At 40.0% G+C, this 25,100-nt stretch overlaps 1 protein-coding gene across 6 annotated transcripts in view; it reads left to right on the top strand.

Moving 5' to 3' along the window:
* brd4 (bromodomain containing 4) overlaps positions 1-25,100 on the top strand; it is a 171,865-nt gene that overhangs the window by 116,973 nt on the left and 29,792 nt on the right. For 5 of the 6 annotated variants that reach the window (XM_041177092.1, XM_041177091.1, XM_041177090.1 and 2 more), the window contains 2 exons: positions 6,813-6,932; positions 20,450-20,572. In XM_041177092.1, coding sequence (XP_041033026.1) covers positions 6,813-6,932; positions 20,450-20,572 — 243 coding nt within the window. The remainder of the gene's footprint in view (positions 1-6,812; positions 6,933-20,449; positions 20,573-25,100) is intronic. The other variant, XM_041177093.1, reaches the window with a different exon arrangement.

A 25,100-nucleotide genomic window follows, 5' to 3' on the forward strand; every position in this document is an offset into this window, starting at 1 on the left:
TGACACAGGAAAGAGTGGTAGAGCCTGGGCAATAAAAGGCTGTGTTCAACTATTTACATGCACCATATTTAACTACTCAGTACGTAAAAGGACTACTTTTTAGTTTTTTTTAAAAGAATTGATAAATAAGAGCTGGGGGGGGAAACAATTTGTCCGCCATAAGTAAATAGTTAAATGGAAACTGATCTAACCAGTAGAGGGACTAGGTTAACTATAGCAATAGCAATAACAGAAATCAAGTTATATCCATATAAAAGCAAAATACTGTGGGTGCTGGAAATCTGAAATAAAAATCAAATGCTGGAACATAAATCCAGCAGGTCTGGCAGCATGTGGAGAGAGAAACAGAGTTAATGTTTTGTGTCCAATATGAGCCTTTGGTTCCAGTGAAATGAAAGTCACCACAGTCCCAGAGGATCATAGGGTGATCTCTCATCAGAGAGAGACGACTCGTGGTGAGTTTAACCTGAGGGTCACCACGCCTTAAGCGAGGGGTGAGGCTGAGAAAGTGGGCCTTCATGGGTTCCAAAGAAGAGTTATATTGGACTTGCAATGTTAACTCTGTTTCTTTCTCCAAAGGTGATGCCAGACCTGCTGAGGCATTGTTTTTCTTGCACAGTTTTTATTTCAAATTATATCCATCTGTTAATTATTTAGCTTTGGAAAATAAATTAATTATCACTAGAAATAGATAATTCTACAGTAAATAAATATATCAATGAGATTATGGTATTGCGGCCTTTGTATTTGAACTGCAGAATGTGGGAACTTGCAGCGTGACTGTTGCTGATGACGTAGCCATTGGAAATGCCTGTGGTTTAAGTTGAGCTGGAATGCAAGATAGAAGCACCATGAAGGAAGGAGAAGTATACCTGAATAGCTTTCTCCAGAGCTCAAGTGCACCAAACAGATGTAGGAAGAGAGGAGTGTTTGACTGACCAGCCACTAGGATTAGGGAAACATTATAGAGTTAGATAAACTAATGAAAAAGACATGCACAAATCACATAATTAAGGACTGAATGATAAAAGAGAATGAGTTTAGGAAGGCAAACAATAAAGAGAAATGAAAATATCAAAAATTTTAAAAAGAAATAGTGAATTATCGGTACATAAGTAGCAGAAGGATAATTATGGTAAGCTTAGAGCCTCTTAGATAAACCCACAGCAGATGTTAGTGAAAAGGCTAGGATATTTGATAGGCATTTACCTCCTTAACAAAAACTGTGGCCAAAAGAGGGAAGTGGCTAAGTGAGAGTCTAGAGGGGTTATTATAAGTTAAAATAGAGAGTAAGAGGATATAAGAAAACTCAAGCTTCAGAACTAAACCCCGTGTTCAAATAGATTGCATCTATAGATCCTCAAAATCTATGAAGGAGATAACACAAAGATTTAGCCTGGCCTAAATAATGTTGTATTAAAGCGGTTTCTAAACCCATTTTTGCAAATCTTTCTCCATCCAGAACGCTAAATGTTCAAGTACGAACTTGACATCTGAAATAAGAAGATCCATACACAAATTCAATAGGTAAAGGGATTAAGGACTTTTGAGCAGCAAATGTAATTCCTGAGTTCAAAAGAGAGATACCTTAGCCTGGGAACAGTAAACAATTGAACTTAACACAGTGGTAGGAAAGTTATTAAAATCTGTCTCATAAATAATGCCAGAATTCCTAACTTTGGTGAAAATGCAATGCTGTGAAGCTTTGCTTTGAGTGTTTCTTTATGCATGCAGAGTTGGTCCTGTAAGACACTACCTGTTGCAATTAAGGTAGGTGGCTAATGAGGCAACATTGTCGCCTTGTCTGTGCTAGTCAGTGATTTCTTTCAGATAGCCTGAGAATAGAAGGATATGAGAGAGAGTGGGAAGAAAACAGTTCATAGAATCATAAAGTGGTTATAGCATGCTAGTGCCACTACCCTGCCTATTTCCCATAGCCCTGCAATTTTTTCCTTTTACATAAAGTGATCCAGTTCCCTTTTGAAAGCCTCAAATGACCCTGCCTCTACCGTGCTCTCAGGCAGTACATTCCAGATCCAAGACACTTGCTGCATGCAAAAGCTTTTCCTCATGTCGTCATTGCTACTTTTTCCAGTTACCTTAAACCTGTACTCTTTGGTTTTCTGCCCTTCCAATGGGAACAGCTTTTCCCTATCTATACTCTGTTCAGACCCCTCATGATTTTGAATTCCCCTATCAAATCTCCTCTCAACCTTCTGTTTTCCAAGGAGAGTGGTCCCAACTTCTCCAACCTTTCTACGTAACCAAAGTTCCTCATCCCCTGGAGCCATTCTCATGGATCTTTTTTGCACCCCCTCTAATGCCTTTGCATTCTTCCTAAAGTATGGTGCCCTGAACTGATGCAATACTCCAGTTAAGGACACTCAGTGTTTTAGACAGGTTTAACATAACTTCCTTGTTTTTGTACTCTTATGCCCCTGTTGACAAAGCCCAGGATGCTGTATGCTTTATTAACTACTATCACAAGCTGTCCTGCCATTCCATGATTTATGCACACATACACCAGGTCCCTCTGCTCCTGCATCGGGTTTAGATTTGTACACTTTATACCTGTATTTTGTCTCTGTGCGTTTTTCCTACCAAAATGAATCGATTGGCTTGCATTTTTGATATAGGGAAATTTTTACACTGTTGACTTCATACTTGCTTGTTTTGTAGTGCTGAAATGCTTTGCTAATCTTTTATGTGGGAAATTGGAATAGCATCTACCAAATATTCAAACTAGAGTAATTAATTGAAAAATTCAGCATCAAATATCAACACGAATAGAGATGCAAGTGTCTGACTTTCCAGAACAAGGCAGGCATTTCACAAATTAGACAAACTAATTTCTAAAGACCTCACTGTTGCAATCCATTCTATGGCCAGGTTACCTTGAGTTGTGGTGTGTTTAGCTTATGCAGTTGCATGTTTTATTGCAGTACACTACAAAGCATTGGTACCTTGGGATTCATATCATCTTAAACAGTGGAAAAATGTTAACCCACGGAAGTGAATTGGAAGCTTCCCCTGTGGCCCAGAATTTGGCTCCACAGGAAGTCAGATTAAGATACTGCGCAGGGCCAAATGCAGTATCAGTTATTGCTGTCAAGCAACTAATGAATCTCAAATCATGGAAATGTTGGTGTGGTTTAACTGCAGGTTAGAGGTGATTGGCCTCAAGTTCTTAAGGTTATATGAATTATGAACCCATTGAGTCCAGAGAAATGACAATTGAGATCTATTCTAAAAGCTCCTTCTGGATAAATACAAATTTAAAACGAAATTTAGCTTTTCTGCAGGTCCTTGCAAGACACATTCCATTTTGTTTTTATTTTCCAAAAGTTTTCAGATACCTGGGCACAAACTTGTCAAGAAATTGCAGATTTCACCGTCTGGTGAACATAAATTTTAAACTGTTCACCTTGATTTATTTTTTTGCACTCGTGTAAAGAGATGCTAGTGCAGAGGAATGGAAAGGGCCCTTTATTTAAAGAACTTCTGGTCAACATCATTTACTCTTAATTCATGTGCCGTATACCCAGGTGAAGAGTAAAACTCTACCCTAATGTTCATTTACTTCTGCATCAGAGGCTGGACCACTACAGCATCAGGATCTGCTTTTCCTTTTTTTGCATGAATTATCCCTGTGCCCTTTCTGAGATTACCAATTTATAGGCAGTTTTGTCCTTGCTGGCCTATCTCTACTGGGAGTTAAAACTGCACAAGCTATTTTGCTTTGAGCCATGGTAAGAGAGGCTTTAATCCCATCTATTTTGAGGTGGATTGAACCCAAATTCCAGGGATGATAGAACATAACTCCATGTGGCTCCCAATCTCTTTACTTAACCCCTCTCCTTATGATTGATGGTTAACAAAACATCAGAAATAGGAGCAGGGTAGGCCACACTGTCCCTTGAGCCTGCTCTGCCACTCAATAAGATCATGATTGATCCCAGCGAATTCCACTTTCCAGCCCTATCCCTTGATTCCCTTGTCCAAAATCTATCAATCTCAGCCCTGCTCTTGGGTCTTTTATTGTAATATTTAGTAGAGGGGCATATGAATTTTCATGATTATTCATATTACTTTTTCTTCCCATTCTTTGTCTACTTGTGTTGTTTGCTGTACTGTCTGGTAAAGGTTGGAATCTCATGGTAGATACAGCTGCAATGCCAAACCTGAGACCCCACATTACCAACATATTTTGTCACTGCACCATTAGCTGACTACATAGATTTTACTTGGAACGAGTAGGGGGAGTTGTTGAAGATAATGGAGGTTGAGGTTACTAAATCTCTTGGATTTCCATTCAGTATTGTGGTTGGTCATAAGTGCATAGAATAAGTGCATAATGTAATATATATGAGCTGAAACACTTTATTTCACTAACCCCTCCATCCAGATCAGTTGTAGTTGAACTGGCTTCAGCTGCATGTTAACCAGACCTGTAAGGTGGTGCCCCAGCAAGCCTAATATATTGTCAAAGCAGGTATACATACACACCATTCGTAGTCATGTACATGGCACTTGGTCAGTGAACAGTGAGAGAGCAACTCTTGCAGTTGTGGGCCTGAGATGACTGCTGTATGAAATTGTGTAGCATCTGTACACGATGGCTGCTTTCAAAATGAGCTCATTCTTTAGGATTGGATTGTGGAATTAGGCTTGGTTTTCATAAGCTTGACTAAAATAAAATCAAACAAAATGCTCAACCTTTTTCCTCCGCTTTTCTCCCCCCATTTCTCTTTGAAACTGTCATGCCATATTACATCTTTGCCATTGTCTGATGCAAAGTCACCATCTGAAAAATCACAATATGTAGTTTATTCATTTATATGAAATGAGAAATAAATAGAACTGGGAAAATTCTTGTGGGTCAGCAGCCTTGCACAACTCATTCTAGCTCTGAGTTTTCATATGCGTTTCCAAATGAAATGTACTGTCCACATGACAAGTGCTTAAAATAAAAATTGTATCCCTGTAGGGAGAAAATGGAGCAAATCTGACCAGCTGCTTGTTAATTTGGTGTTTTCCATGCCAATGATTTGACGGAGGCTGTGTGACTGGGCTCAGAATTCACATGCTCTTTTTTGGCAGACAAAACCATTGAACATCTGTGAGTCTATTAGTGGTTGTGGTTCGGGGTTTCTTCCAGCTCCCAGGCCACAGTATTTTCTCTCCTTCCCTGAAGACGACTTTTAAACACTCAACATTTAAGATTCAACACAAAACTTGGTTCTTGCACTTCCAGGCTGTGATTGTGTTCTTCGTCGTTGACCGTTAATATCCACGTTTGAGATTGTATGTATGGGGTTGGGGAAAGGGACTTTCTGTACATCACTTGGTACTGGAGGAAATGTGCCTCTTCATGCTGTTAAAAAGAAAAATGATTTTTTAGAATTTGAGTGTTTACAAATGAGCTAGACTATTAATTGGCTCGTAGATTAACAATACAGGGTTTAGTGCAAAATTAATGGTTTTGGGACAGTGTATATGATTACTAATACAAAATGCCTTTCATTACTCTACCCAAATGGGTTCTGTTATATTTCTAAACCAACATGATCTGGGTGATTTGTTCTTCTGTAACTTGTTTTTCAGTGTCATATGTGGTGTGCTTACCCTGCTAGGAGATAATTTGAACTTTCCAGTCTTTGTAAAAGTCTTTTACACTGGGCGTGATCATTTATAGATCATCGGTAAATGATCTGCTCTGTTCTATCATCGTTTCACTTGTGTAGGGGCACGCACGAGTGGAGCGATGAAATTATTGGGCTTCTTAACCCAGGGGTCAAAGCAACAGCTGGTTTTCAGAGGTACACTGTTTCCTTTTTAATGTTGAACCTGATTAATCTTTCCTGTGAAATTGAATTTTTTATTGTAATTTTGCAAAATTTCGTTAATTGCAGAGTAGTGATGTCATGATTTAATATTAAACCTGTCTTTGTGCAAAACCATGTGTGTGTGAAGATATTTGTGATTGCCTACAGGGAAAATGTTATGCCCAACAAAAAGTCAGGTGGTGTACTGAATCACAGCTTCTGTCATGCCACTTGGTGGGGCTTGAATCATTCACTGTGCTGAGTCCATAATACCAACCATGTCACTGTGGGGAAGTAGTGAATACTTCCTCGGAGAGCATGGAAATCGCTGGCCTTAGTGACAGCTGGTTTATGGTGGCTGTGGAGGCTTTAAGTGCGGCTTGTCGTCCATCCGCTTGCCATGGGGAAAATGCTATTAACATATGAAATGATTTGTTTGGTCAAAGTTTTTTTTTTAAAGTGGCAGAAGCAGATAGTTAAAATTTTCTGTTTTTTCCAGAATTCCTGAGAAATCCCTATGCTGACTATAGCTGACTTTTGAGATTGTTGCTCTTTGTAACTTACTTGGAAGCAGCACCCAGGGTTTACTCTAGCCTCTGGCCTGGTCTTCCCTATGCAGCTCTTTACAGCAGCACAACTGAGGTCACTGTAGCAATGAATTAAACCCTGTACTTTGTCTACTCTCTTTTTATTTTAAACTGATTTCATCTGTCATTAAAAAAGACCATGACCTCACTATTGCAGAATCCATATGCTTCCCAATATTTGTTAAAGTCTCTTCAGATTGATGGCCTTCAAGAGCAGTCACAAACTGTAAATGGGTTTTTTTTTTGTTTTCCTACAGCTGCTTTCTTTTCTTTTTAAATTTGCAGAAACCTTGCATCTGATCCCACGTGCCAAACTAGAGTAATTTTATTCACTGTGTTGTACCTGTGTACCGGTACCAAAGTGTTTGGTCCAAATCTTGTTGTGTGATGCTGTTTGCAGTGAAAAAAGTCCCAGGGAAATCGAACGATGACCTCCAGCTAGACTCGAAGAGTGAGCTGGATACCAGGTTACATGACGTTAGCGGCCAGCTGAGCTCTGGGAAGAAACCAGGCAGAAAAGGTTGGTGTAGTGCAACCTTGTGAAGTAGATCCTTAGGTGAAATAGGCTGGGGCCAAGGCTAAAGTCAGTTTGTACATATATGTAATAGCCTTGAATTTAATGGTGCACATACCTCTCAAACTGCAACATGTTGAATTTCAGAATTCAGGCTCATGCTTGGGGTGACAGTGTGGCATCTGTAGAATCAGCAAGTTGGCTGATTTTATTGTTTGCACTGTGCTGCTACTTTGCTCAGTGGTGAAGCTTCATGTTGGGGCACGGTGATTTTAAAACAGTGCAGTTGAGAGGTATGGTGGTAAATCTAATCAATTTAATTTACTGAGCTGAAAGCAATATAAATATGTGTAGCTTTGGTGCATAACCTGAATTAATGTAGCACATTATTTTATTCAACAATTCAATTATAGATAGGGGGTAAGATGTTTTGATTTCCTGAAACTGAGTTGTGATTGGCGATGTGTCTACATGGTCCTGTGTCTCTGTTTATAATGAACAACCTGCATGCATTCAGGAAAAGCTGCTACTACAAATTGGATCATTCTCAGAGTTAAAATGTAGATCCTGAAACAAGCAATTAATTGAAATGATCCCTGCTCATACAGCAATACCTTTATCTAAATATTTTATGTTAAAGTAGGAGACTAATGATGCACTGAGCCAGAGCATTGCCCTTTTACTAAACTTGAGTTGAGTTTAGACCAGATTGATGAGATTAAAGTTACCTTTTTTCTGTTCTAAGAATTTTGTGAGAAGCCAGCAATAAATGATTGTACATCTGGTAACAAAAGAATTCATGTCCCAGTCTCAACAGTATGACAAATTTAACTTGGTTAAAAAAAAATTCCTTTTTCTCTTTTCCTCTCCCTCATCCCAGGAAAAAATAATTTGAGCTCAGTATGGACAGTGCATCTTTTGTCATTATGGTATTGAAATGGTATCCTTTCAGATTTTGCACTTTAGAAGCATTTATACTGCACAAGTGTTCTTTTCATTTGGCCAGTGTTGGATGTTTTGAGTTTATAAAGCATTTCATGTTTTATGCACAGCCTCCTAAGGCCGCAAAATCATTTATTCTTACTAATGGTTTTTATAAGCATTCAGTTCTCATTGTGGGTATTTAAAAGGATAAGTATTGCAAGTCTTTGTGATATAACCTTTACCCCAGTTTTCCTTTTCAAAATGTTTACAGACTGTTTCTGCCATGAGCTATACATTGCTTCAAGTTTTGATATTGAATTTAAATCGCACTGTATTTAGCAGTGAATTATGGTGCATTGTATCTCACCAGGTTTTTCATCCTCCACTCCTGATATTTCACTCCCTACAGGTGGCTAGTCATAAGCTGATGAAACTTCTGACTGATTTCATTGTTCCCAGTTATCATTCTAATACAGAATCACTCACTCACACTTGGGAGTCATTTTGAAGGTTGAGGTTTATCTTCTCCCTAGATAGGGCTATCCAGTTAAAACCTGTTAGAGGCATTCCACACAGCTCTGTATGCTGCATGTTGCAGAATCACTCCTGTTTATGTAGAATTGGTGAGATCAGACGACTGGTTTCCTAGGTAACTACAGCTTATCTGGTAGCCTTCAATGTTGCAAAATTCCGAATCATTTGTGGCATTTTGGAAATGAAATCGAGAGCATGAGGTGTTGCATAATTTGGGTTTCACAAGCATCAAGATTGTTTGTATGTTTTAATCCTCTTTTCTCCTATACCTTGACTTTATGCAGCACCGCTAAGCTAAGCACTGGCAGGCCCAAGACATCTTGCAAATGTTTGGACTTAGTGTTGACAGGTTACTCCAGTATGACTTCCCTTTCCTTGTGTTCACGTTTCATCAGCATTGACTGGAATGCAATACTGAGCTGAAACCCCAGCTAACTTTCTCACCCCCTGCGCACGTGCGCACACACACATCCACCCCTACCTCTTCCCCTCCATCTAACCACAGGGCCATTAGGCTAATTGTAGTATGCTAATAGTTGACCTAACTGACATCAGTGAGGACTGGAAATCCAGTCTGGGAACTGTGGTGCAGCTAATCACCAGGTGCTACATTTACATGTTATGGCATAGAGATTTATTCTCAATCTTCATTTTATGCTTGCCCCCTTCCAAATGGTAATTCAGAAGCATGAGTTAGAACTCAAAATCTCAAGACCTGTGTGACTTTGTGACTTTTTGCGATTTTGCTTTTGTGAGATTTGCCTTTTAGTTCAATCTTTTGTAAACTTTTCACTTGTCTTCCAGCTTCAGTTTCAGGCCTGGGTTTATCCCAGCCTAAATGACGATAAGAATGCTGCAGTTGGCTTCCTGCCCCTGAGCTATATATGGTTGAAAAACAGCAAGTGTTCCTGCTTCAGATTGTTTTTCAGCCACTTCAGCCGCAAAGAGATTAGGTGAAGAGGGGATTGGGTTTAACGTGATCACTGTTGAATAACCCATGGTGTTGGTGCTCAAACATTAAGAATAGCTGGTTGGAGAAGCTGTGGGAGGGTGGCTTGATTGATGTGCTCAACCCTAGTTCACCTTGATTTAGGGGCACCTTCTGTGGCACACAGCAGTGTTGCTGTTCTGCATAACTTACTTCATGCCTTGTATTCACTCCATGGTTATTGTTTGTTGGGAAAGTTCAAGGGCAGGAGGCTTTGTGACTTAATAGTTCTAAATTTATGAAGTAGAATAAAATTGATTCAGATTTACTGTCACTAGTGTAGGATTGGAAAAGTAAAGGATGAAATATAATGATTATGTATAAATTAATTCGGAACTATTTCTCATGAAGGGTAACAGATACACAATTATCAAAGATTATAGTGAAGCTTTATGTTTTGATATCTAGATGTGCTTTGGAAAATGGGGTAGATGAATAGGATGGAAAGATAGGACTGTGATCAATCAAGACTTGGGCATGTTGGGTCAAATGACCCTTTTCAATTGCTAAAATCTTACATTGACGTGAACATATGAATAGGAAAAGATGAGCTGGGGCTTCGAGCCTGCTCCATTCTGTGAACAGTTTTGGTTCCCTTATCTAAGGAAAGATATACTGGCATTGGAGGCAGTCCAGAAAAGGTTCACTAGGTTGATCCTGGGTATGGAGGGGTTTTCTTATGAGGAGAGGTTGATTAGGTTGGGCCTGTACTCATCGAAGTTTAGAAGAGTGAGAGGTGACCTTATTGGAACATAGAAGATTCCTAGGGAGCTTGACAGGGCAGATGCTGAGAGGTTGTTTCCCCTTGTGTTAGACCAGAGGGTATAATCTCAGAGCAAGGGGTTGCCCATTTTCGACAAGAGATGAGGATTTTTTTCCCTTGAGGGTAGTGAATCTGGAATTCTTTACCGTAGAGGCTGGGTCATTTAGTATATTCAAGGCTGAGATAGATTTTTAATCAGTAAGGGTTATGGGGAAAAGTTAGGAAAGTGGAGTTGAGGATTATCAGATCAGCCATGATCTCGTTGAATGGCCTACTTCTCCTACGTCTTATGGTCTTATGATCTTATTGTTGTGATGCCTCAAGCACAGTGATTCATAAACAGGCCACGCTCATCAGCAATCATGAATGAGACAAATATTTTAAATCTTTGGTACCAATATAGGAAAAATCTGGAAAATTCCTCTCTGACACCTTTAGCACCATCTATGGAAAGAGTTAACTTTTCAGCTTTGTCTTGTCATCAAAATTGGAAGAAGTTAGAGATGGAACCGTTTTTAAACAAGTACAGAGGCAGGGAAAGGAGTTTAGGAAGAACAAAAGAGAAAGTCCGTGAATGTTAAAAGGGATGATCCAAGGCAAGGGGGTAAGGGATGGTAAATGGGTCAAGTAACAAAAAGGAGGTCTAGAAGAGATGTAAATGGGAAAGCAGAATTATCAACACCTGGCATCTGAAGACAAACAAAGAAATGCCTGATCTAAAATTGTGTCCAGAAGACCATAAAGTACCTAATTGCAAGGTAATGCTATTCCTTGAGCTTATACTGACCTTTGTTGAAGCATTTTAGGAAGCAGAGGACAAACGACCTCAATCTACGAGCGGCATGGAGCCTGGTGAAAACTTTGCTGGCTGAAGTTAATTTTCGTATACAATGAAACATTACTAATCTGGGTCGAAGGGCAAGCTTGTAACTCCCATGTACAACCTACCTTCATTTATCAGAGTATTGGATTGCAGCATCAGTGAATATGGTAATGTCTGTAACTTAATACCTGAGTTTGCACACCCTGCTTTATTGGTGATTTATGCTTCCTGTGCTGCCTTAACACTGAGGTAGTGTGAAGAAATCATTATGGCCTATAACTGTTGATAGCTCTGAAGTTTGTGATAGCACCGAATAGGAGTTGGAGAAAATGTACCTTACATGCTGCTGTCCCATTAAAGACAACATAATGTTGGTCATTAACAGAAAGTATGCATGTGCATTATGTGTCGTAGACACCACTGGTGTCCTAGATGACCGCATGCAGGAAGTGTCACCAGCTGCAGAAACTTGAGCCCTGGGTTTCGGAGCTCGAGTGGTGGCTGGAGTCAATGTGGCGCATCTGTAAGGCTGAGAACTGTGTGGATGGCACGTTTGTAGAGATGTTCACACCGCAGTTTAGGAATCTGGAGGCAGAAAGGGAGTGGGTGACCGCCAGGCAGTCTTAAGAACCAGGCAGTTCAGGAGTCCCCTGAGACCCTGCTTGTCAATTGTTTTCTCGGTTTGGATACTGGTGAGAGCATTGGTTCCTTGGAGGAATGCTGTCAGAGCCAAGCTTGTGCCACCACAGGGCAGGTCTGCTGTTCAGGACGGGAGGAAGAAGAAAGGAAGAGCAGTAGTGATAGGGGATTCGATTTGTTAGTTAAGGGAACAGACAGCCGTTTCATGACTCCAGGATGGTATGTTGCTTCCCTGGTGCCAGGGTCCAAGGATGTCACAGAGCAGCTTCAGAACATTCTTCTGGGGAGGGTAATCAGCCAGAGCGTGTCGTCCATGTTGGCACCAATGACTTAGGTAGGAAAGAGGATGAGGCCCTGAAAGTAGATTTCAGGGAGGTGAGATTGAAAAGCAGGACCTCTAAAGCAGTAATTTCAGGATTACTCCCAGTCCCATGAGCAAGTGAGTATAGAAATAGGAGAATTGAGTGATTTTAAATACGTGGCTAGAAAGCTGCTGTAGGAGGGAGGCATCAGATTTCTGAGGCATTAGGACCGGTTCTGGGGAAGGTGAGACCTGTACAAGCTGGACGGTCTACACCTGAACAGGACTGGGACGAATATTCTCGCAGTGAGATGTTGGGCGGTAGGGGGGTGTGGTGGGTTAAGCTAGATTGGCAGGGTCAAATTCGGTGCAGGAAAGGGGAGATGGAAAATTAGTGAGTGATTCTGAAGGACGGAAGAAGCACAGATTAAAAAGTGTGCAGCACAGGAACTTGGCAGTTAAAAGATATATATGTAAATGCAAGGAGTATAGAAAATAAAGCAGATGAGCCGAGGGCACAGACGCATGGCAGCATGATATCCTCACTATAATGGAAACTTGGCTTAAAGAGGTGCAAAATTGGCAGCTCAACATTCCCGGATATAGAGTTTTTAGGCAAGATAGGAAAGGGGATAAAAAAACAGGGTGGGGGTGTAGCATTATTGGTTAATGAAACAATTATAGCTGTGAGGATGGACGATATACTAAATGAAGCATCAAATGAGGCCATATGGGTTGAGCTCAGGAATAAAAAGGGGCAGCCACACTGCTAGGAGTGTAATTTAGACCCCCAAATAGCGGGAGGGAGTTAGAGCAAATATTTAGGCACATTTGAGTGCAAAAAACATAGGACAGTAATAGTTGGAGACTTCAACTGCCTTAATAATTGGGATACGAACAGTTTGAAGGGCACAGATGGCATAAAATTCTTGAACTGTATTCAAGAAAGCTTTTTCAGCCAGCACGCAACAAGCCCAATGAGAGGGGGTGCAATTCTAGATTTAGCCTTAGGAAATGAAGCTGGGCAAGTGGATGTAGTATGTAGTTTGTAGTTGTAGTTGGGGGATCATTTCGGAGATGGTGACCATAATACAGTTAGATTTAGCATCATATGGAAAAGGACAAATAACAGGAGTAAAAGTTCTAAATTGGGGGAAGACAAATTTACAAAGTCGAGAGGTGAACTGGCGGAAGTGGACTGGATACAGGTACTAGATGGGAAAACAGTGAGAGATACTTCCTTCCATCATTAGGCCAGAAGTGTGGATGTTTGTCGAAGATTGCACAATGTTCAGTACCATTTGCTACTGCAGTCCATGTCCAAATGCAGTAAGATCTGGACAATATCCATGCTTGGGCTGACCAGTGTCAAGTAACATTTGCGCCACACAAGTGTCAGGCAATGACCATCGCCAATGGGAGAGAATCTAACCACCCCCGCGGCCGCGCCCCCCCCCCCCCCCCGACATTGACATTCAGTAGCATTTACCGTCGCTGAATCCCCCACTATCAACATCCTGGGGATTACCATTGACCAGAAACTGAACTGGGCTAGCCATATAAATAATACGGCTACTATGCTGTAACTTATGCGTTGATGCTGAAGATGTGGGCAGAGTTCTTAATCTGTACTAGTCTCCCTCTTCACCAAGGAGAGGAATGATGCAGACATTTGAGGAGGAGCATGAAATATTAGATACAATAAGCATAATGAGAGCGGAAGTAATGGAGGGACTGATATCCTTGAAGGTGGATAAATTACCAGGGCTGGATGGATTGTATCCCATGCTGTTAAAAGAAGCCAGGGAGGAAATAGTGGATGCTCTGAAGTTCATTTTCCAATCCTCACTAGATACAGGTGAGGTACTAGAGGATTGGAGGCCTGCAAACGTTGTAACATTATTTAAACAGGACGTGAGGGATAAGCCAGAAAATTATAGGTCTGTCAATCTGACTTTGGTGGTGGGCAAATTATTGGAATCCATTCTGAGCGACAGGTTAAACTGTCTCTTAGGCACAGATTGATTAGGGGTAGTCAGCATGTTAGGGGAAGATCATGTTTTAATAACTTAATCGAATGTTTTGAGGAAGTAACAAGGAAGATTGATGAGGATATTGCATTGGATGTTGTTTGCTCGGATTTTAGTAAGGCACTTAACAAGGTCCTGCATGGCAGACTAGTCAGAATTGAGATCCCATGAGACATAGGGGAAGGTGGCGAGTTGAATCTAAAATTAGCACAGCGAATGGAAACAAAGGGTAATGGTTGATGGATGCTTTTGCAAATGGAAAGCAGTTTCTAGTGGCGTTCCACAGGGCTCAGTATTGGAGTCCTTGCTGTTTGTTGTACATATTAATGATGTGGACTTCACAGAATCTTAATGGTACAGAAGGAGGCCATTCGGCCCATCATGTCTGCACTGGCTCTCCAGATGAGCATTATGACCCAGTGCGATTGCCATGCCTTTTCCCTGTACTTGAGGACTTGGGGAGGCAGGATCGGGAAATTTGCGGATGACACAAAAATTGGCCATGCAGTTGATAGTGAAGAGGAAAGCTGTTGTCTCCAGAATATCAATGGTTTGGTTGTGGGCAAAAAAGTGGCAAATAGAATTTAATCCGGAAAAATGTGGGGTAATGCATTTGGGAAGGGCAAACAAAACAAGGGAATACTCGATAAATGGGAGGACATTGAGAGGGGTTGAGGAAGTGAGAGATCTTGCTATGCATATGTACAAGACCCTGGTGGCAGGATAAGGGGTAAAGAAAGCATGTCGAATGCTTTCCTTCATTAGATGAGGTATTGAATACAAAAGCAGGGATGTAATGCTGGAACTGTATAAAACACTGGTTAGGCCACTGCTGGAATTTTGTGTATAGTTCTGGTCACCACATTAGCGGAAAGACCACAATTGTTCTGGAGAGAGTACAGTGGAGATTTACAAGAATGTTGCCAGGCCTTGAAAATTGCAGCTATGAGGAAAGGTTAGATAGACTAGGGTTATTTTCCTTAGAATAGTGGGGGCTGAGGGATGACCTAATTGAGGTGGGCAAAGTTGAGGGGCCTAGGTAGGGTGGATAAAGACTTGTTTCTCCTAGCTGAGGGGTCAATTACTAGGGGCTATAGATTTAAGGTGATTGGTAGAAGGATTATCGGGGGCATGACAAAAAACTTTTTCACCCAGAGGTTTGTGGGTGTCTGGAATTCACTGCCTTAATTGGTGGTTGAGGCTGAAATGCTCAACTCATTTAAAAGGTACCTGGATCTGCACCTGACGTGATATAACCTGCAAGGCTATGGGCCAGGTGCTGGAAAGTGGGATTAAAATGATTGGCTAGTTTTTCTTTTTCTCTTTTTTGGCCGGTGCAGATGTGATGGGCTGAGTGGCCTCTTCCTGTGCCTTAACTTTTCTACGGTTCTATGATTTCTGACTGACTGGATATAGTAATGTAATGCCTGGTCCTGGGTTACTGACCCAGAGGTTCAGTTTGAATCCTTCCGTGGTTGTGAAATTGAGTTCAGTAAATCTGGTAATTTGTGAACTCTCACTGGAAAAAGCGAACTATTAAAGCCATTTGACAGTTTTAAAAAAAATTCAACGGATTTAATATTGTCCATTAGACTATGTAACCCATCCCCTGTCTACAATGCCTCATGATTCCAGTCCCACTTTACAGTCTTCACTTTTAATGCTGTCTGTGAAATTGCTTAGGATGCCATTGGATAGCCCAGGAACTAGGGGTGGGCAGTAAATGCAGCTCTAACAGCATAAATATAAAATATTGTCTCTATTATTAAGCTTGTTTTTCTTTAGATCTTCACAAACATCTAATATGAAGGGAAGTCCTCAGTACACCAGGAAACTTTAACCTATATTGTATTTTCTTCATTACAATAACTTTAGAAAGCACAATAGAGTCCTACAAAGGAAGAATATATAGATGGAATTATTGATATTCAATAATGATATATTGGCCTATATTAAAGGGTTGGCTATTTTGTTTTGGCTTATGAGGACTCTGCAATAAAAGCAGAGATGTATACCAGTTTGCTTGTTCTCTTCCAATTACTTTTTTTTTGCTCTTCTTGAAATCACTGATTCCTTGTGGACATCTCTTGATAACAATGCAAGTGACCTGTGTTCTTCTGTGAGCTCTGATGGTATGTGCCACAGGGTCAGTGCTGGGAAGCCTGTCCCTGCTCTTGTCCATACTTACACTGAGTAGGGGTAACTAGATCATGAGCACTCACTTAAAATATAGAATTGAGACCCACGTGCCTCATCATTACTGACTTTATAGCTGGTTAACAAAGTAAACTTGTATATGAACTCCCAATTTCTTGTATGACTGTATGAACAAGGAAGAGGAATAGGCCTTTCAGCCCTTCGAGCCTGCTCTGCCATTTGATAAGATCATGGCTGATCTGAAAGTAAACTTAAATCTGCATCCTGCCTACCCCGATAACCTATCACCCCCTTGCTTAACAAGAATCTATCCACCTCTGCTTCAAAAATATTCAAAGACTGCTTCCACTGCCTTTTCAGGAAGAGTTCCAAAGACACTTGACCATTGAGAGAGAAAATTTCACCTTATCTCAGTTTTAAATGGGCGACCCATTATTTTTAAACAGCGACCCCAGTTCTAGATTCTCCCACAAGAGGAAACATCCTCTCCACCTCCACCTTGTCAAGCCCCCTCAAGATCTTATGTTTCAATCAATTCACCTCTTACTCTTCTAAACTCCAGCGGATACAACCTTTCCTCATAAGATAACCTGCACTTTCCAGGTATTAGTCTGGTAAACCTTCTTTGAACTGCTTCCAACACTTCCTTCCTTAAATAATGTGACCAATACTGGATGCAGTACTCCAGATGTGGTCTCACTAGTGCTCTGATTAACTGAAGCATAACCTCCCTCCTTTTGTATTCAATTCCCCTTGCAATATAGATTCTATTAGTTTTCCTAATTACTTGCTGTACCTGTATGCTAGCCTTCTGCGGTTCATGCACTAAGACACCCAGATCTCTCTGCATCTCAGAGCTCTGCAATCTCTCACAATTTAGATAATATGCTTCTCTTTTATTCTTCCTGCCAAAGTGGATAATTTCACATTTTTTCATGTTACACTCCGTTTGCCAGATCTTTGCTCACCCACTTAACCTATCTTTTTGTAGCTTCCTTACGTCATCTTCACAGCTTAATTTCCTAACCATCTTTGTGTCATCAGCAAATTTGGCAACCATCCCATCCATATCTTCATCCAAACCACTCTGTTTCCTGTTAACTAGCCAATTTTCTATCCATGCCAATATATTACATGCTATTACCATGAGCTTTTATTTTCCACAGTAATCTTTGATGTGGCACTTTATCAAATGCCTTCTGGAAATCTAAATACATTGCTGGTTTCCCTTTATCCTCAGCATATGTTACTTCCTCAAAGAACTCCAATAAACTGGTTGAACACGATTTCTCTTTCACAAAACCATGCTGATTCTGCCTGATTACCTTGAATTTATCCAAGTGCCCTGTTATAGCTTCTTCAATAATCGCTTCTAACGTTTTCCCTATGACAGATGCTGAGCTGGGCCTGTAGTTTCCCGCTTTCTGTCTCCCTCCCTTTTTGAATAATGGAGTTACATTTGCTATCTTCCAATCTAATGGGACCTTCCCCGAATCTAGGGAGTTTCGGAAAATTCAAGTTCTCTTTCATGTGGCTAACTCTGGTTTTAACACCTATGTGCGGGGGACATGGTAACTCCTCCCCTGCAGCCGCCCCATCCCCAGCTCCTCATTAATCCAGGAACATGAAGGCCAATTGTAACATCACAACTGCCTTTTAGTCTATGGTCGAGATCAAATGACTCAGTACAAACCAGGCCAGACTTGTGATCTTAGTCCCAGATACCCGACAATCTCCATCAGAGAGGTGTGAACCTTTTAATAATTTACAATGGAATGGAATTGAGAGTTCTGTCTCAAACTTGAAAATCTGTAATTACTTTATGCATGTAAGGAGGAGCTGAGCTGAGTAGTCTAAAATGATAAAAGCAAAATACTGCGGATGCTGGAAATCTAAAATAAAACAGAAAATGCCGGAAAAACTCAGATCTAGCAGCATCTGTGGAGAGAAAAACAGTTAATGTTTCGAGTCCATATAACTTCTTCAGAGCCTAAAATGGTGTCACTTTTGGCACCTTATTTCAACAGCCATCTAACATATAACTGACACCTCTGCCATGGAGATAAGCCTTCCAAATTGTCAACTTATTTTCATGGATGAGCTATGTAATCTCTTTTTCACCAGTGTGAACAAAATATCAGCAACATGGATGCTTCAATTGGTAAAGGAATATGAAATTCATAAAGGGGCCTGGGGTCTTTATTTACATCTGCTAACTTTACTTCCTTATTAAGTAAGCACATTGGGGGAATACCTTTTCAATATCTTTGTGGCTATTACATTTTGTCGTCAGAATTGTGATGAGCAAAACCGTCAATCTTTTAAAGAAAATACTGTTAATTGCGAATCATTTGAATGTCTAAATGGTTGGGGAAGTTTAACTAGAATTATGATGCAATTTAGGGGCGTATTTTATATTGTATATTTGTATCATACTGTGTTGAATAAGCATTGCTTACTGCTCCATCTCTGATACCAAACTATTTAAGATTGGCTGTTTTGGACCAGCATCCAGAAGGAAGAATACTCATCAATGCTGACTGGGCTCCGAAATACTAATAGCTCGAATCCATGGCTGTCATCAATTGAGCACGTCCGGGAGGCATCACCCAGCTGAAAATATTGCCACCTTTGATGATCCCATTGTTGGCAATACTTCAAAACTATTTGAATTTCAAAGTTTTTTTGAAAAAAGCAGAATTTCATACATCATACAGCTCACTGTCACCTTCTTGAGGGCAGTTAGGGATGGGCAATATATGCTAGCCTAGCCAGTAATGCCCTTGTCCTATAAATGAATAGAAAAAACACCTACCACTTGAGAAAGAATGGAAGGAGGTTCATTTAACCCAAATGCAGAAGACGACTTTTCCTAATAATAAAATTTTCGTTAAGCTTTAGTACGAGCAGGCATCTTATTCCCTCCCACTGGCTTGTGAGCGAATGTTAAAGAGCAATGTACTGCTGTCCCTTTGATTTCTGAATGAATGCTTCGAGCACCATTCCAGCAGGAATCTGAACTGTTGGCTAAATCATTCACTTTCATGTAATTAACAGATCTGTACTTTGATTTTAGACTAACTCTTCTTAAGAATCTTCTTACTAAGTTTGCCTTTGATGTGTTAGCCATGGCCTGGGTAGCACACTTGCCTCTGATTCAGAAGGTTGTGCGTTCAAGTCCCACTCCAGAACTGAGCACAAAAATCAAGGCTGATGCCCCAGTGCATCACTGTGCGAGTGCTACATTATTTGAGGGTTCATTGTTCAGATGAGGCATTAAACTGAGGCCCTGTTTGCCCCTTCAGGTGGACATGAAAGATCCCATGTATGATTCCAAGTAAGAGCAAGGAATTCTCCCTGGTGCCTTGGCCCATATTTATCCCTGATTTAGCATCAAAAGGCAGATTATCTGATAATATGGGCGCTTGCTCAGTGCAAATTGACTATTAGGACACTTAGAGCACTTCATTGGCTGTAAAGTGCTTTGGAACATTGGTGGTGAAAAGTGCTTTATAAATGCAATATTTTTTTTAAGAAAGATTCTTTGCTACCCTTCGCCTACAGATAGCCTGGGGCATTGAAGCTAAGGGAAGAACCAACAAAGCATGGCCCTCTTTGGCATTTTAGGTTAAGTGCATATCTTGTGATTAATACTCATTTACCGAGGAGGTTTTCCCTAATTGACAAGTAGGTGATGTGTGGCACTGCATCTCCTTTTTTGTTTATTCCCAATCTTAAGTTTGAAAAAGAATGAGAAAAAAATCATTTGGGTCAAATATTCTATTGGAGTTTTGGAATTTCATCCAGACTGAGGAAATTGTTAGTTTGCTTGTTTTTATGAAGCAGGAGTTGCCTGGTACAGGTTATTTATGATGCACAATGAGAGATGATGCAATTGCAGGCTTCAAGTGCCATGCACTCAATTATGAACATGTTTACAACAGATGATGCTCTATGGGGTGTAATATGTGATGCAGTAAATAATGGTTTAATTTTTATATATTAAAAAACGACTTAAGCAGGTGAACTTAAATGTGGCTGATTCTTTTCTTAATTATTTAATGAGGCATGAAGTTACTGAATAGACCAAAGTAAAGAACTTGATTTTACAATAAAATTCCCATTTTAAAAATGAATGTAACCTTTACATGTACAATGACTTACTTGATTGTATAAGCTACAATATGAAATAATTGCCCCAAGAACAAGCAATTATGAAAACCTTGAAAAGTACCCGCAAAGCACTAAGTTGATAATTGCACTTAAAAGAGCTTATATGAAGCAAGTTTAGTTGCAATATATTTTATTAAGGTTTGAATGGATTATGCTGTCTATTTACTTATATGATAATTCTTTTTGTGCAGCTGAGAAGCATGACGTAAGCATGGATGTGGGAGGCCCCTCAAGGATGAGAAGCAGCAGCAGCTCTTCTGAGTCAGACAGTAGCAGTGACTCCAGCTCCTCTGAGAGCAACGACTCTGAAACAGGTTAGCGTCAATTCTTTCAGTAATTGAGCCTGTTGCTAGCCTGGCGCTGGCGGTGTCCATTTTCCCTCTGCCCCCACCTACTCTCCATTCACCACCCACGATAGTTTCCAAGCGACAACCAGTGACTTCTAAATACAACTGCAATACATACAGTTTTCCAGATTAATGGAGTTGGAGCCTTTTGCCAATAGTTTCTTGTGTTAAAAGATCGACATGTCTGGAAGAAATTTAGCGATAGTCTGTTAAAGCTGCATAGAGAAAAAAGTGCAATAATGCCGACATTAATGACCATGGAAAGCCATAAAGAGCTTGAATTGCACTTAAATTATAAGGCAGTTTCAACAGAGATCTAAAAAAAATTCTTCTTGGAAAAAAACAGGATTATGTTTTTTTTTCTACCTCTCATCTTACGAAAGATCAACGTTTGACTACCGGCAAATGAAATTTGCTTCACCTATCTAAAATATATGAAGGATTTCTGGTCAGAACATATACATGCGGAATGCAGTTTACAAAACATGGTGTACACCTGTGCGCAGTCCGTGTAGCGTTTCACATGGTTGGTGCTAACACAATGTATTCTATGGTCACTTGGGCAGGTTCAAGATATTCCCCAACTCCTTGTTCACTGTGGACTCTTGCGCAATAAGATAAATGTGTGTTTTTTAAATATAGTTTCTATAAACAGTAAAAACACAGCAAAAAGAGGGAAAAAAAATACCTGGTGAGCTACAGATCTTGTGGTATCCCTTCAACTGTCACAATTGGCAGAAATTATCTAGGTTCTGCGATCTACCACTTCATCTTCACGACCATTGCCTCAACGAAACCACCACAAGAATAGCAAGTAAGCTACGTTATCTTGTAAAATTATTCTTGATTTGTAGAAAATGGCCACTACTTAGCTAGCAGCAAGGCTGGAACTCAATCTTGGGGATCAGATATTTCAAACTTGGCTTGTGTCATTTGACAAGGATCGGTGACAGTCTACAAAATTATGATCATGTAATTCCCTGCCGAGATATGTGCACCTAATCATCAAAAAATACCTGTTGTGCATCTGTGACAATGTCGGACTTTCCTAACTAATTCTGACCACCCATAACAAAGAGCCGTTGTGCAACATTTGGACAAAGAGCCCTTCTATTAGACCCAGTGATCATCTCTATTACCTTGCATCCTATAAAAATGGTATTTACTGCAAAAGCTATAATTCAGTCTGTGTTCTTTGACTCGAGAGCTGTACTCTTAGAGTCTCTTGACTGAATTACAGGCTTGTAATTCTTCTTTATCCTGCATTCTGTACTTGCACTGACCATAGGAGAATAGTTCACGTAAAACAACTTGAAACCCAACATTTTTAACTGGTCTACCGTATAGGTTATTGTGGTCAAGTCTCCTTTACGCTTACTTTGCAGCTTTGTTTGGGATATTTCAAATTTTAGAACTTTTCAACTTAGATCCGGGGAGCATTTACATCCCAAGCACCCTTAAAAAATCGTATTTCATTCCACCGAAATGATCTGTCATCTATTGATTATTTATATAATGATGGTTGAAAAATTGAACAATGGATTTTTAAGCAACTTATAAACTGGAGCTTCAGTTTACAGTAGGTGAATTTCATTATATACACTAGTCATTTGGTAACAGAACTGTTCTAAGGGGCTTTTGCTGTATGTATTTAATACATCCAAGATAACTGTCAACAATTTTATTTTTGTATTATGCACTCCATTATCGCAAATGTGTTACGATATGTATGGCCTTTTGGATGCTGTGATTTCTTACACAAATGCTGTCTTTCAAACGAGTGAATTTTTTTTTAGTTGTAAGTTGTACTTTTCTATAGATTGACTTGTGTAATAGCCACAAGAGTGCCGAGTTTGGAACTGAGAGGTCAGCCAGCTGAATACTACATGTTGTGATTCTCATGGTGGTGAAATACAAATAATAGCTGCAATATTGTACATAGGGACTGGGCATGTTTGGAGGTTGAGGTTGTGTCAACTGCATAACTGCCAAAAGGTCTGAAAACTTCCTTACAAAACTTCCTTGGCTCATTATGATTACCTGGATAACTCCTTGGCTTTAGTAAAAGTACCAAATAGAAACACAATTCCAAATATTGGGATTTTTGAACTGCGGAATAGTCATCCCAGAAAAGAACGTGCCACCGCCAGCTTTGTGAGATGGCCATTAGGCCATTTGTATAGGCCAACTTTTTTATTAGATCTGCTGCGTTCTTGGTTTAAACATTTAAAAAGTTATCAAAATTGGTGGAGCAATTTCAATTGGATGTCACCTGAAACTTGGTAAGCTAGTCACCAGCTCTGTGTAGCCTTGAATAAGACTGGTGCTGAGTACAGTGTACTCTGTTTTGGAGAAACATATCTTGCCAGGGGATTCTCCCAAGTTTTATATTTAATTGAATTGAACAGACTGGTGAAAATATATTCAAACTGTTAATTAAAAGTTGCTTAATTCAGATCCCAAGTACAAAATTTTCACACTTAGTACTTCCTTTCGTTATTAGGCATAGATTGTCCCAGCTGAGTGTACATTCATTATTATGTGCCATTTATAAAACATGGAAGATAACCTCAACCTCAACTAGGACCACTAACCCAGATGGTGTACAGTTTGTTGCTGACAGCAACCCTCTTGGTACATCACTGAAGTGGCCAGTTTTCATGTAATCCTAGAAATGAATTTGATTACTGAGGGTGACACAGCTAAGCCCGATTCCATTCTCACAAAGCACCCCCTTCCCACACAAACTTTTGTTCAATTTCCAGCTGTCACTGGTAGCATTCCAATAGAAATGCTGCAGGCTTCTCCCCTAACGCGAGGTCAGTAATAGCACTGCAACTGTTCATCTGGTTGAAATGAGCTACTTCATAGGTCAAATATCAAACTCTGGAACCTTCCAGTCTTTATGGCTTAGTGCAGCCAGATCAGACATACAAATGGACTGTGTCTATTCATTACGCTGTCACCATCTGACTCAAGCCAACTAGGAAATATTCTACTCCACCTTTTAACTCCTGGCAAGTGTGATGTACAATGTATCTTCCACAGTTCCTAGACCATGTGTCTACTTTACATTGAGTTTTTTTATGTCTGGAAATTAGTGAACAGATCACAGGAGTAGAAATAGTGAAATATGGAATATTAAAGGGTTAAAAGTTTTAAGGATTCCATCAGCAATTACTTGTAGTTGTCCCTAAAGTTTCATTGTAACCATCAACTGTTGATTTCACATTGAAGGGATGTAAATTGGAGACAGTGCCAAGCTTAGAATATTTCCTTGTGGCATATCCCACAGAGCTCTGAAAGGAAAGCCTTAATTAAGAATTAAAATCTGCTTGATTGAGTTGGAATGAGGAGTACTTGGTTTTTTTTTCTCCAGATCGATTCCCAGTTAGTGGCGAGTTGTGATTAAACCCATTTAATCGCAAATGTCATACCGTAACTATCTCTTCCCGGTATTTTTCTTGTGCAGTTAATGGTGTTGCTTTTACCCATTGACTGTCTTCGAAAGAGGAAGTATGCATAATTGGACACAAGTTACTGAGTGGCTTGAATGCCACAGGGGCGAGTGATTTAGAGAAACTGTCAAAATGTTATTTTATCCGTGCTGCAATAGTTCATTGTATTTAAGACAATATGCTTTAATATGGAAAGACATCTATTGCTTCATTATCCCTACCACTATTACCAACAGTTACAGGGCTATAATCCACAAGTAGTTCACCCTTGTTAATCAACTTAACTGCTCTCTGTGTACACAATCTGGCATTACTGTCCATTGGAGTTCTAGTTGGGGTAGAGGGGGTGGGGAATGCTTCCACCTTCCATTATGCTCTGTTGAAGTCCTAGTTGACAAAATATGAGTGCTATTAACTGATTCTCTATAGCACTTTACTATTCTGGCCTTATCTAAAATGGCATAGGAACTATCTTGCCCAGACCCTAACATCCATATTTTCTTTTTCATGATCTCGCTTGGGAAGCCCACAGCCTCTAGTTCCGTGCATAGGTGCCAACCAGCTTTGCAATAAGGGATGCTTGGTAGGATGTTGCAGAAAAATATACTTTCTTTAAATCGAATTGGGATTCAGAGTCTAGCTGTCTCTCTGGAAGGCAAAGTCAGCCAGGACAAATTCCAAGTTGTATCTCCTGGTAAAATGTCTAGTGTGCTAGAGTTTTTTGTGGTCTGGTTGTCTCTGTTTGTCTTTGTTTCTCTGGACTCTCTTAATAGTTTATCTTCATTGCTTTGTCATAATAGAACCTACCCACTATAGTGGCATCTTGAATCTGATTTTTAAATCTTTTACTAAAGTCAGGTGATGCTTGATGCCATTCACTTTGACATTTTTTTTAGTAAATTTGACACCGTTGCTTATTAGCGAATAATCTTTTAATCATTAATAAATAATCATTCTCTTTTTTTAAAAAAAGTGCCTTACTAGCCCACAATTTGGACATCATTTGTATGACTTGCATGATATGGTACGTTTTTAAA

This window comes from Carcharodon carcharias, chromosome 30 (genome assembly GCF_017639515.1).
Source record: "Carcharodon carcharias isolate sCarCar2 chromosome 30, sCarCar2.pri, whole genome shotgun sequence".
NCBI lineage: Eukaryota > Metazoa > Chordata > Chondrichthyes > Lamniformes > Lamnidae > Carcharodon > Carcharodon carcharias.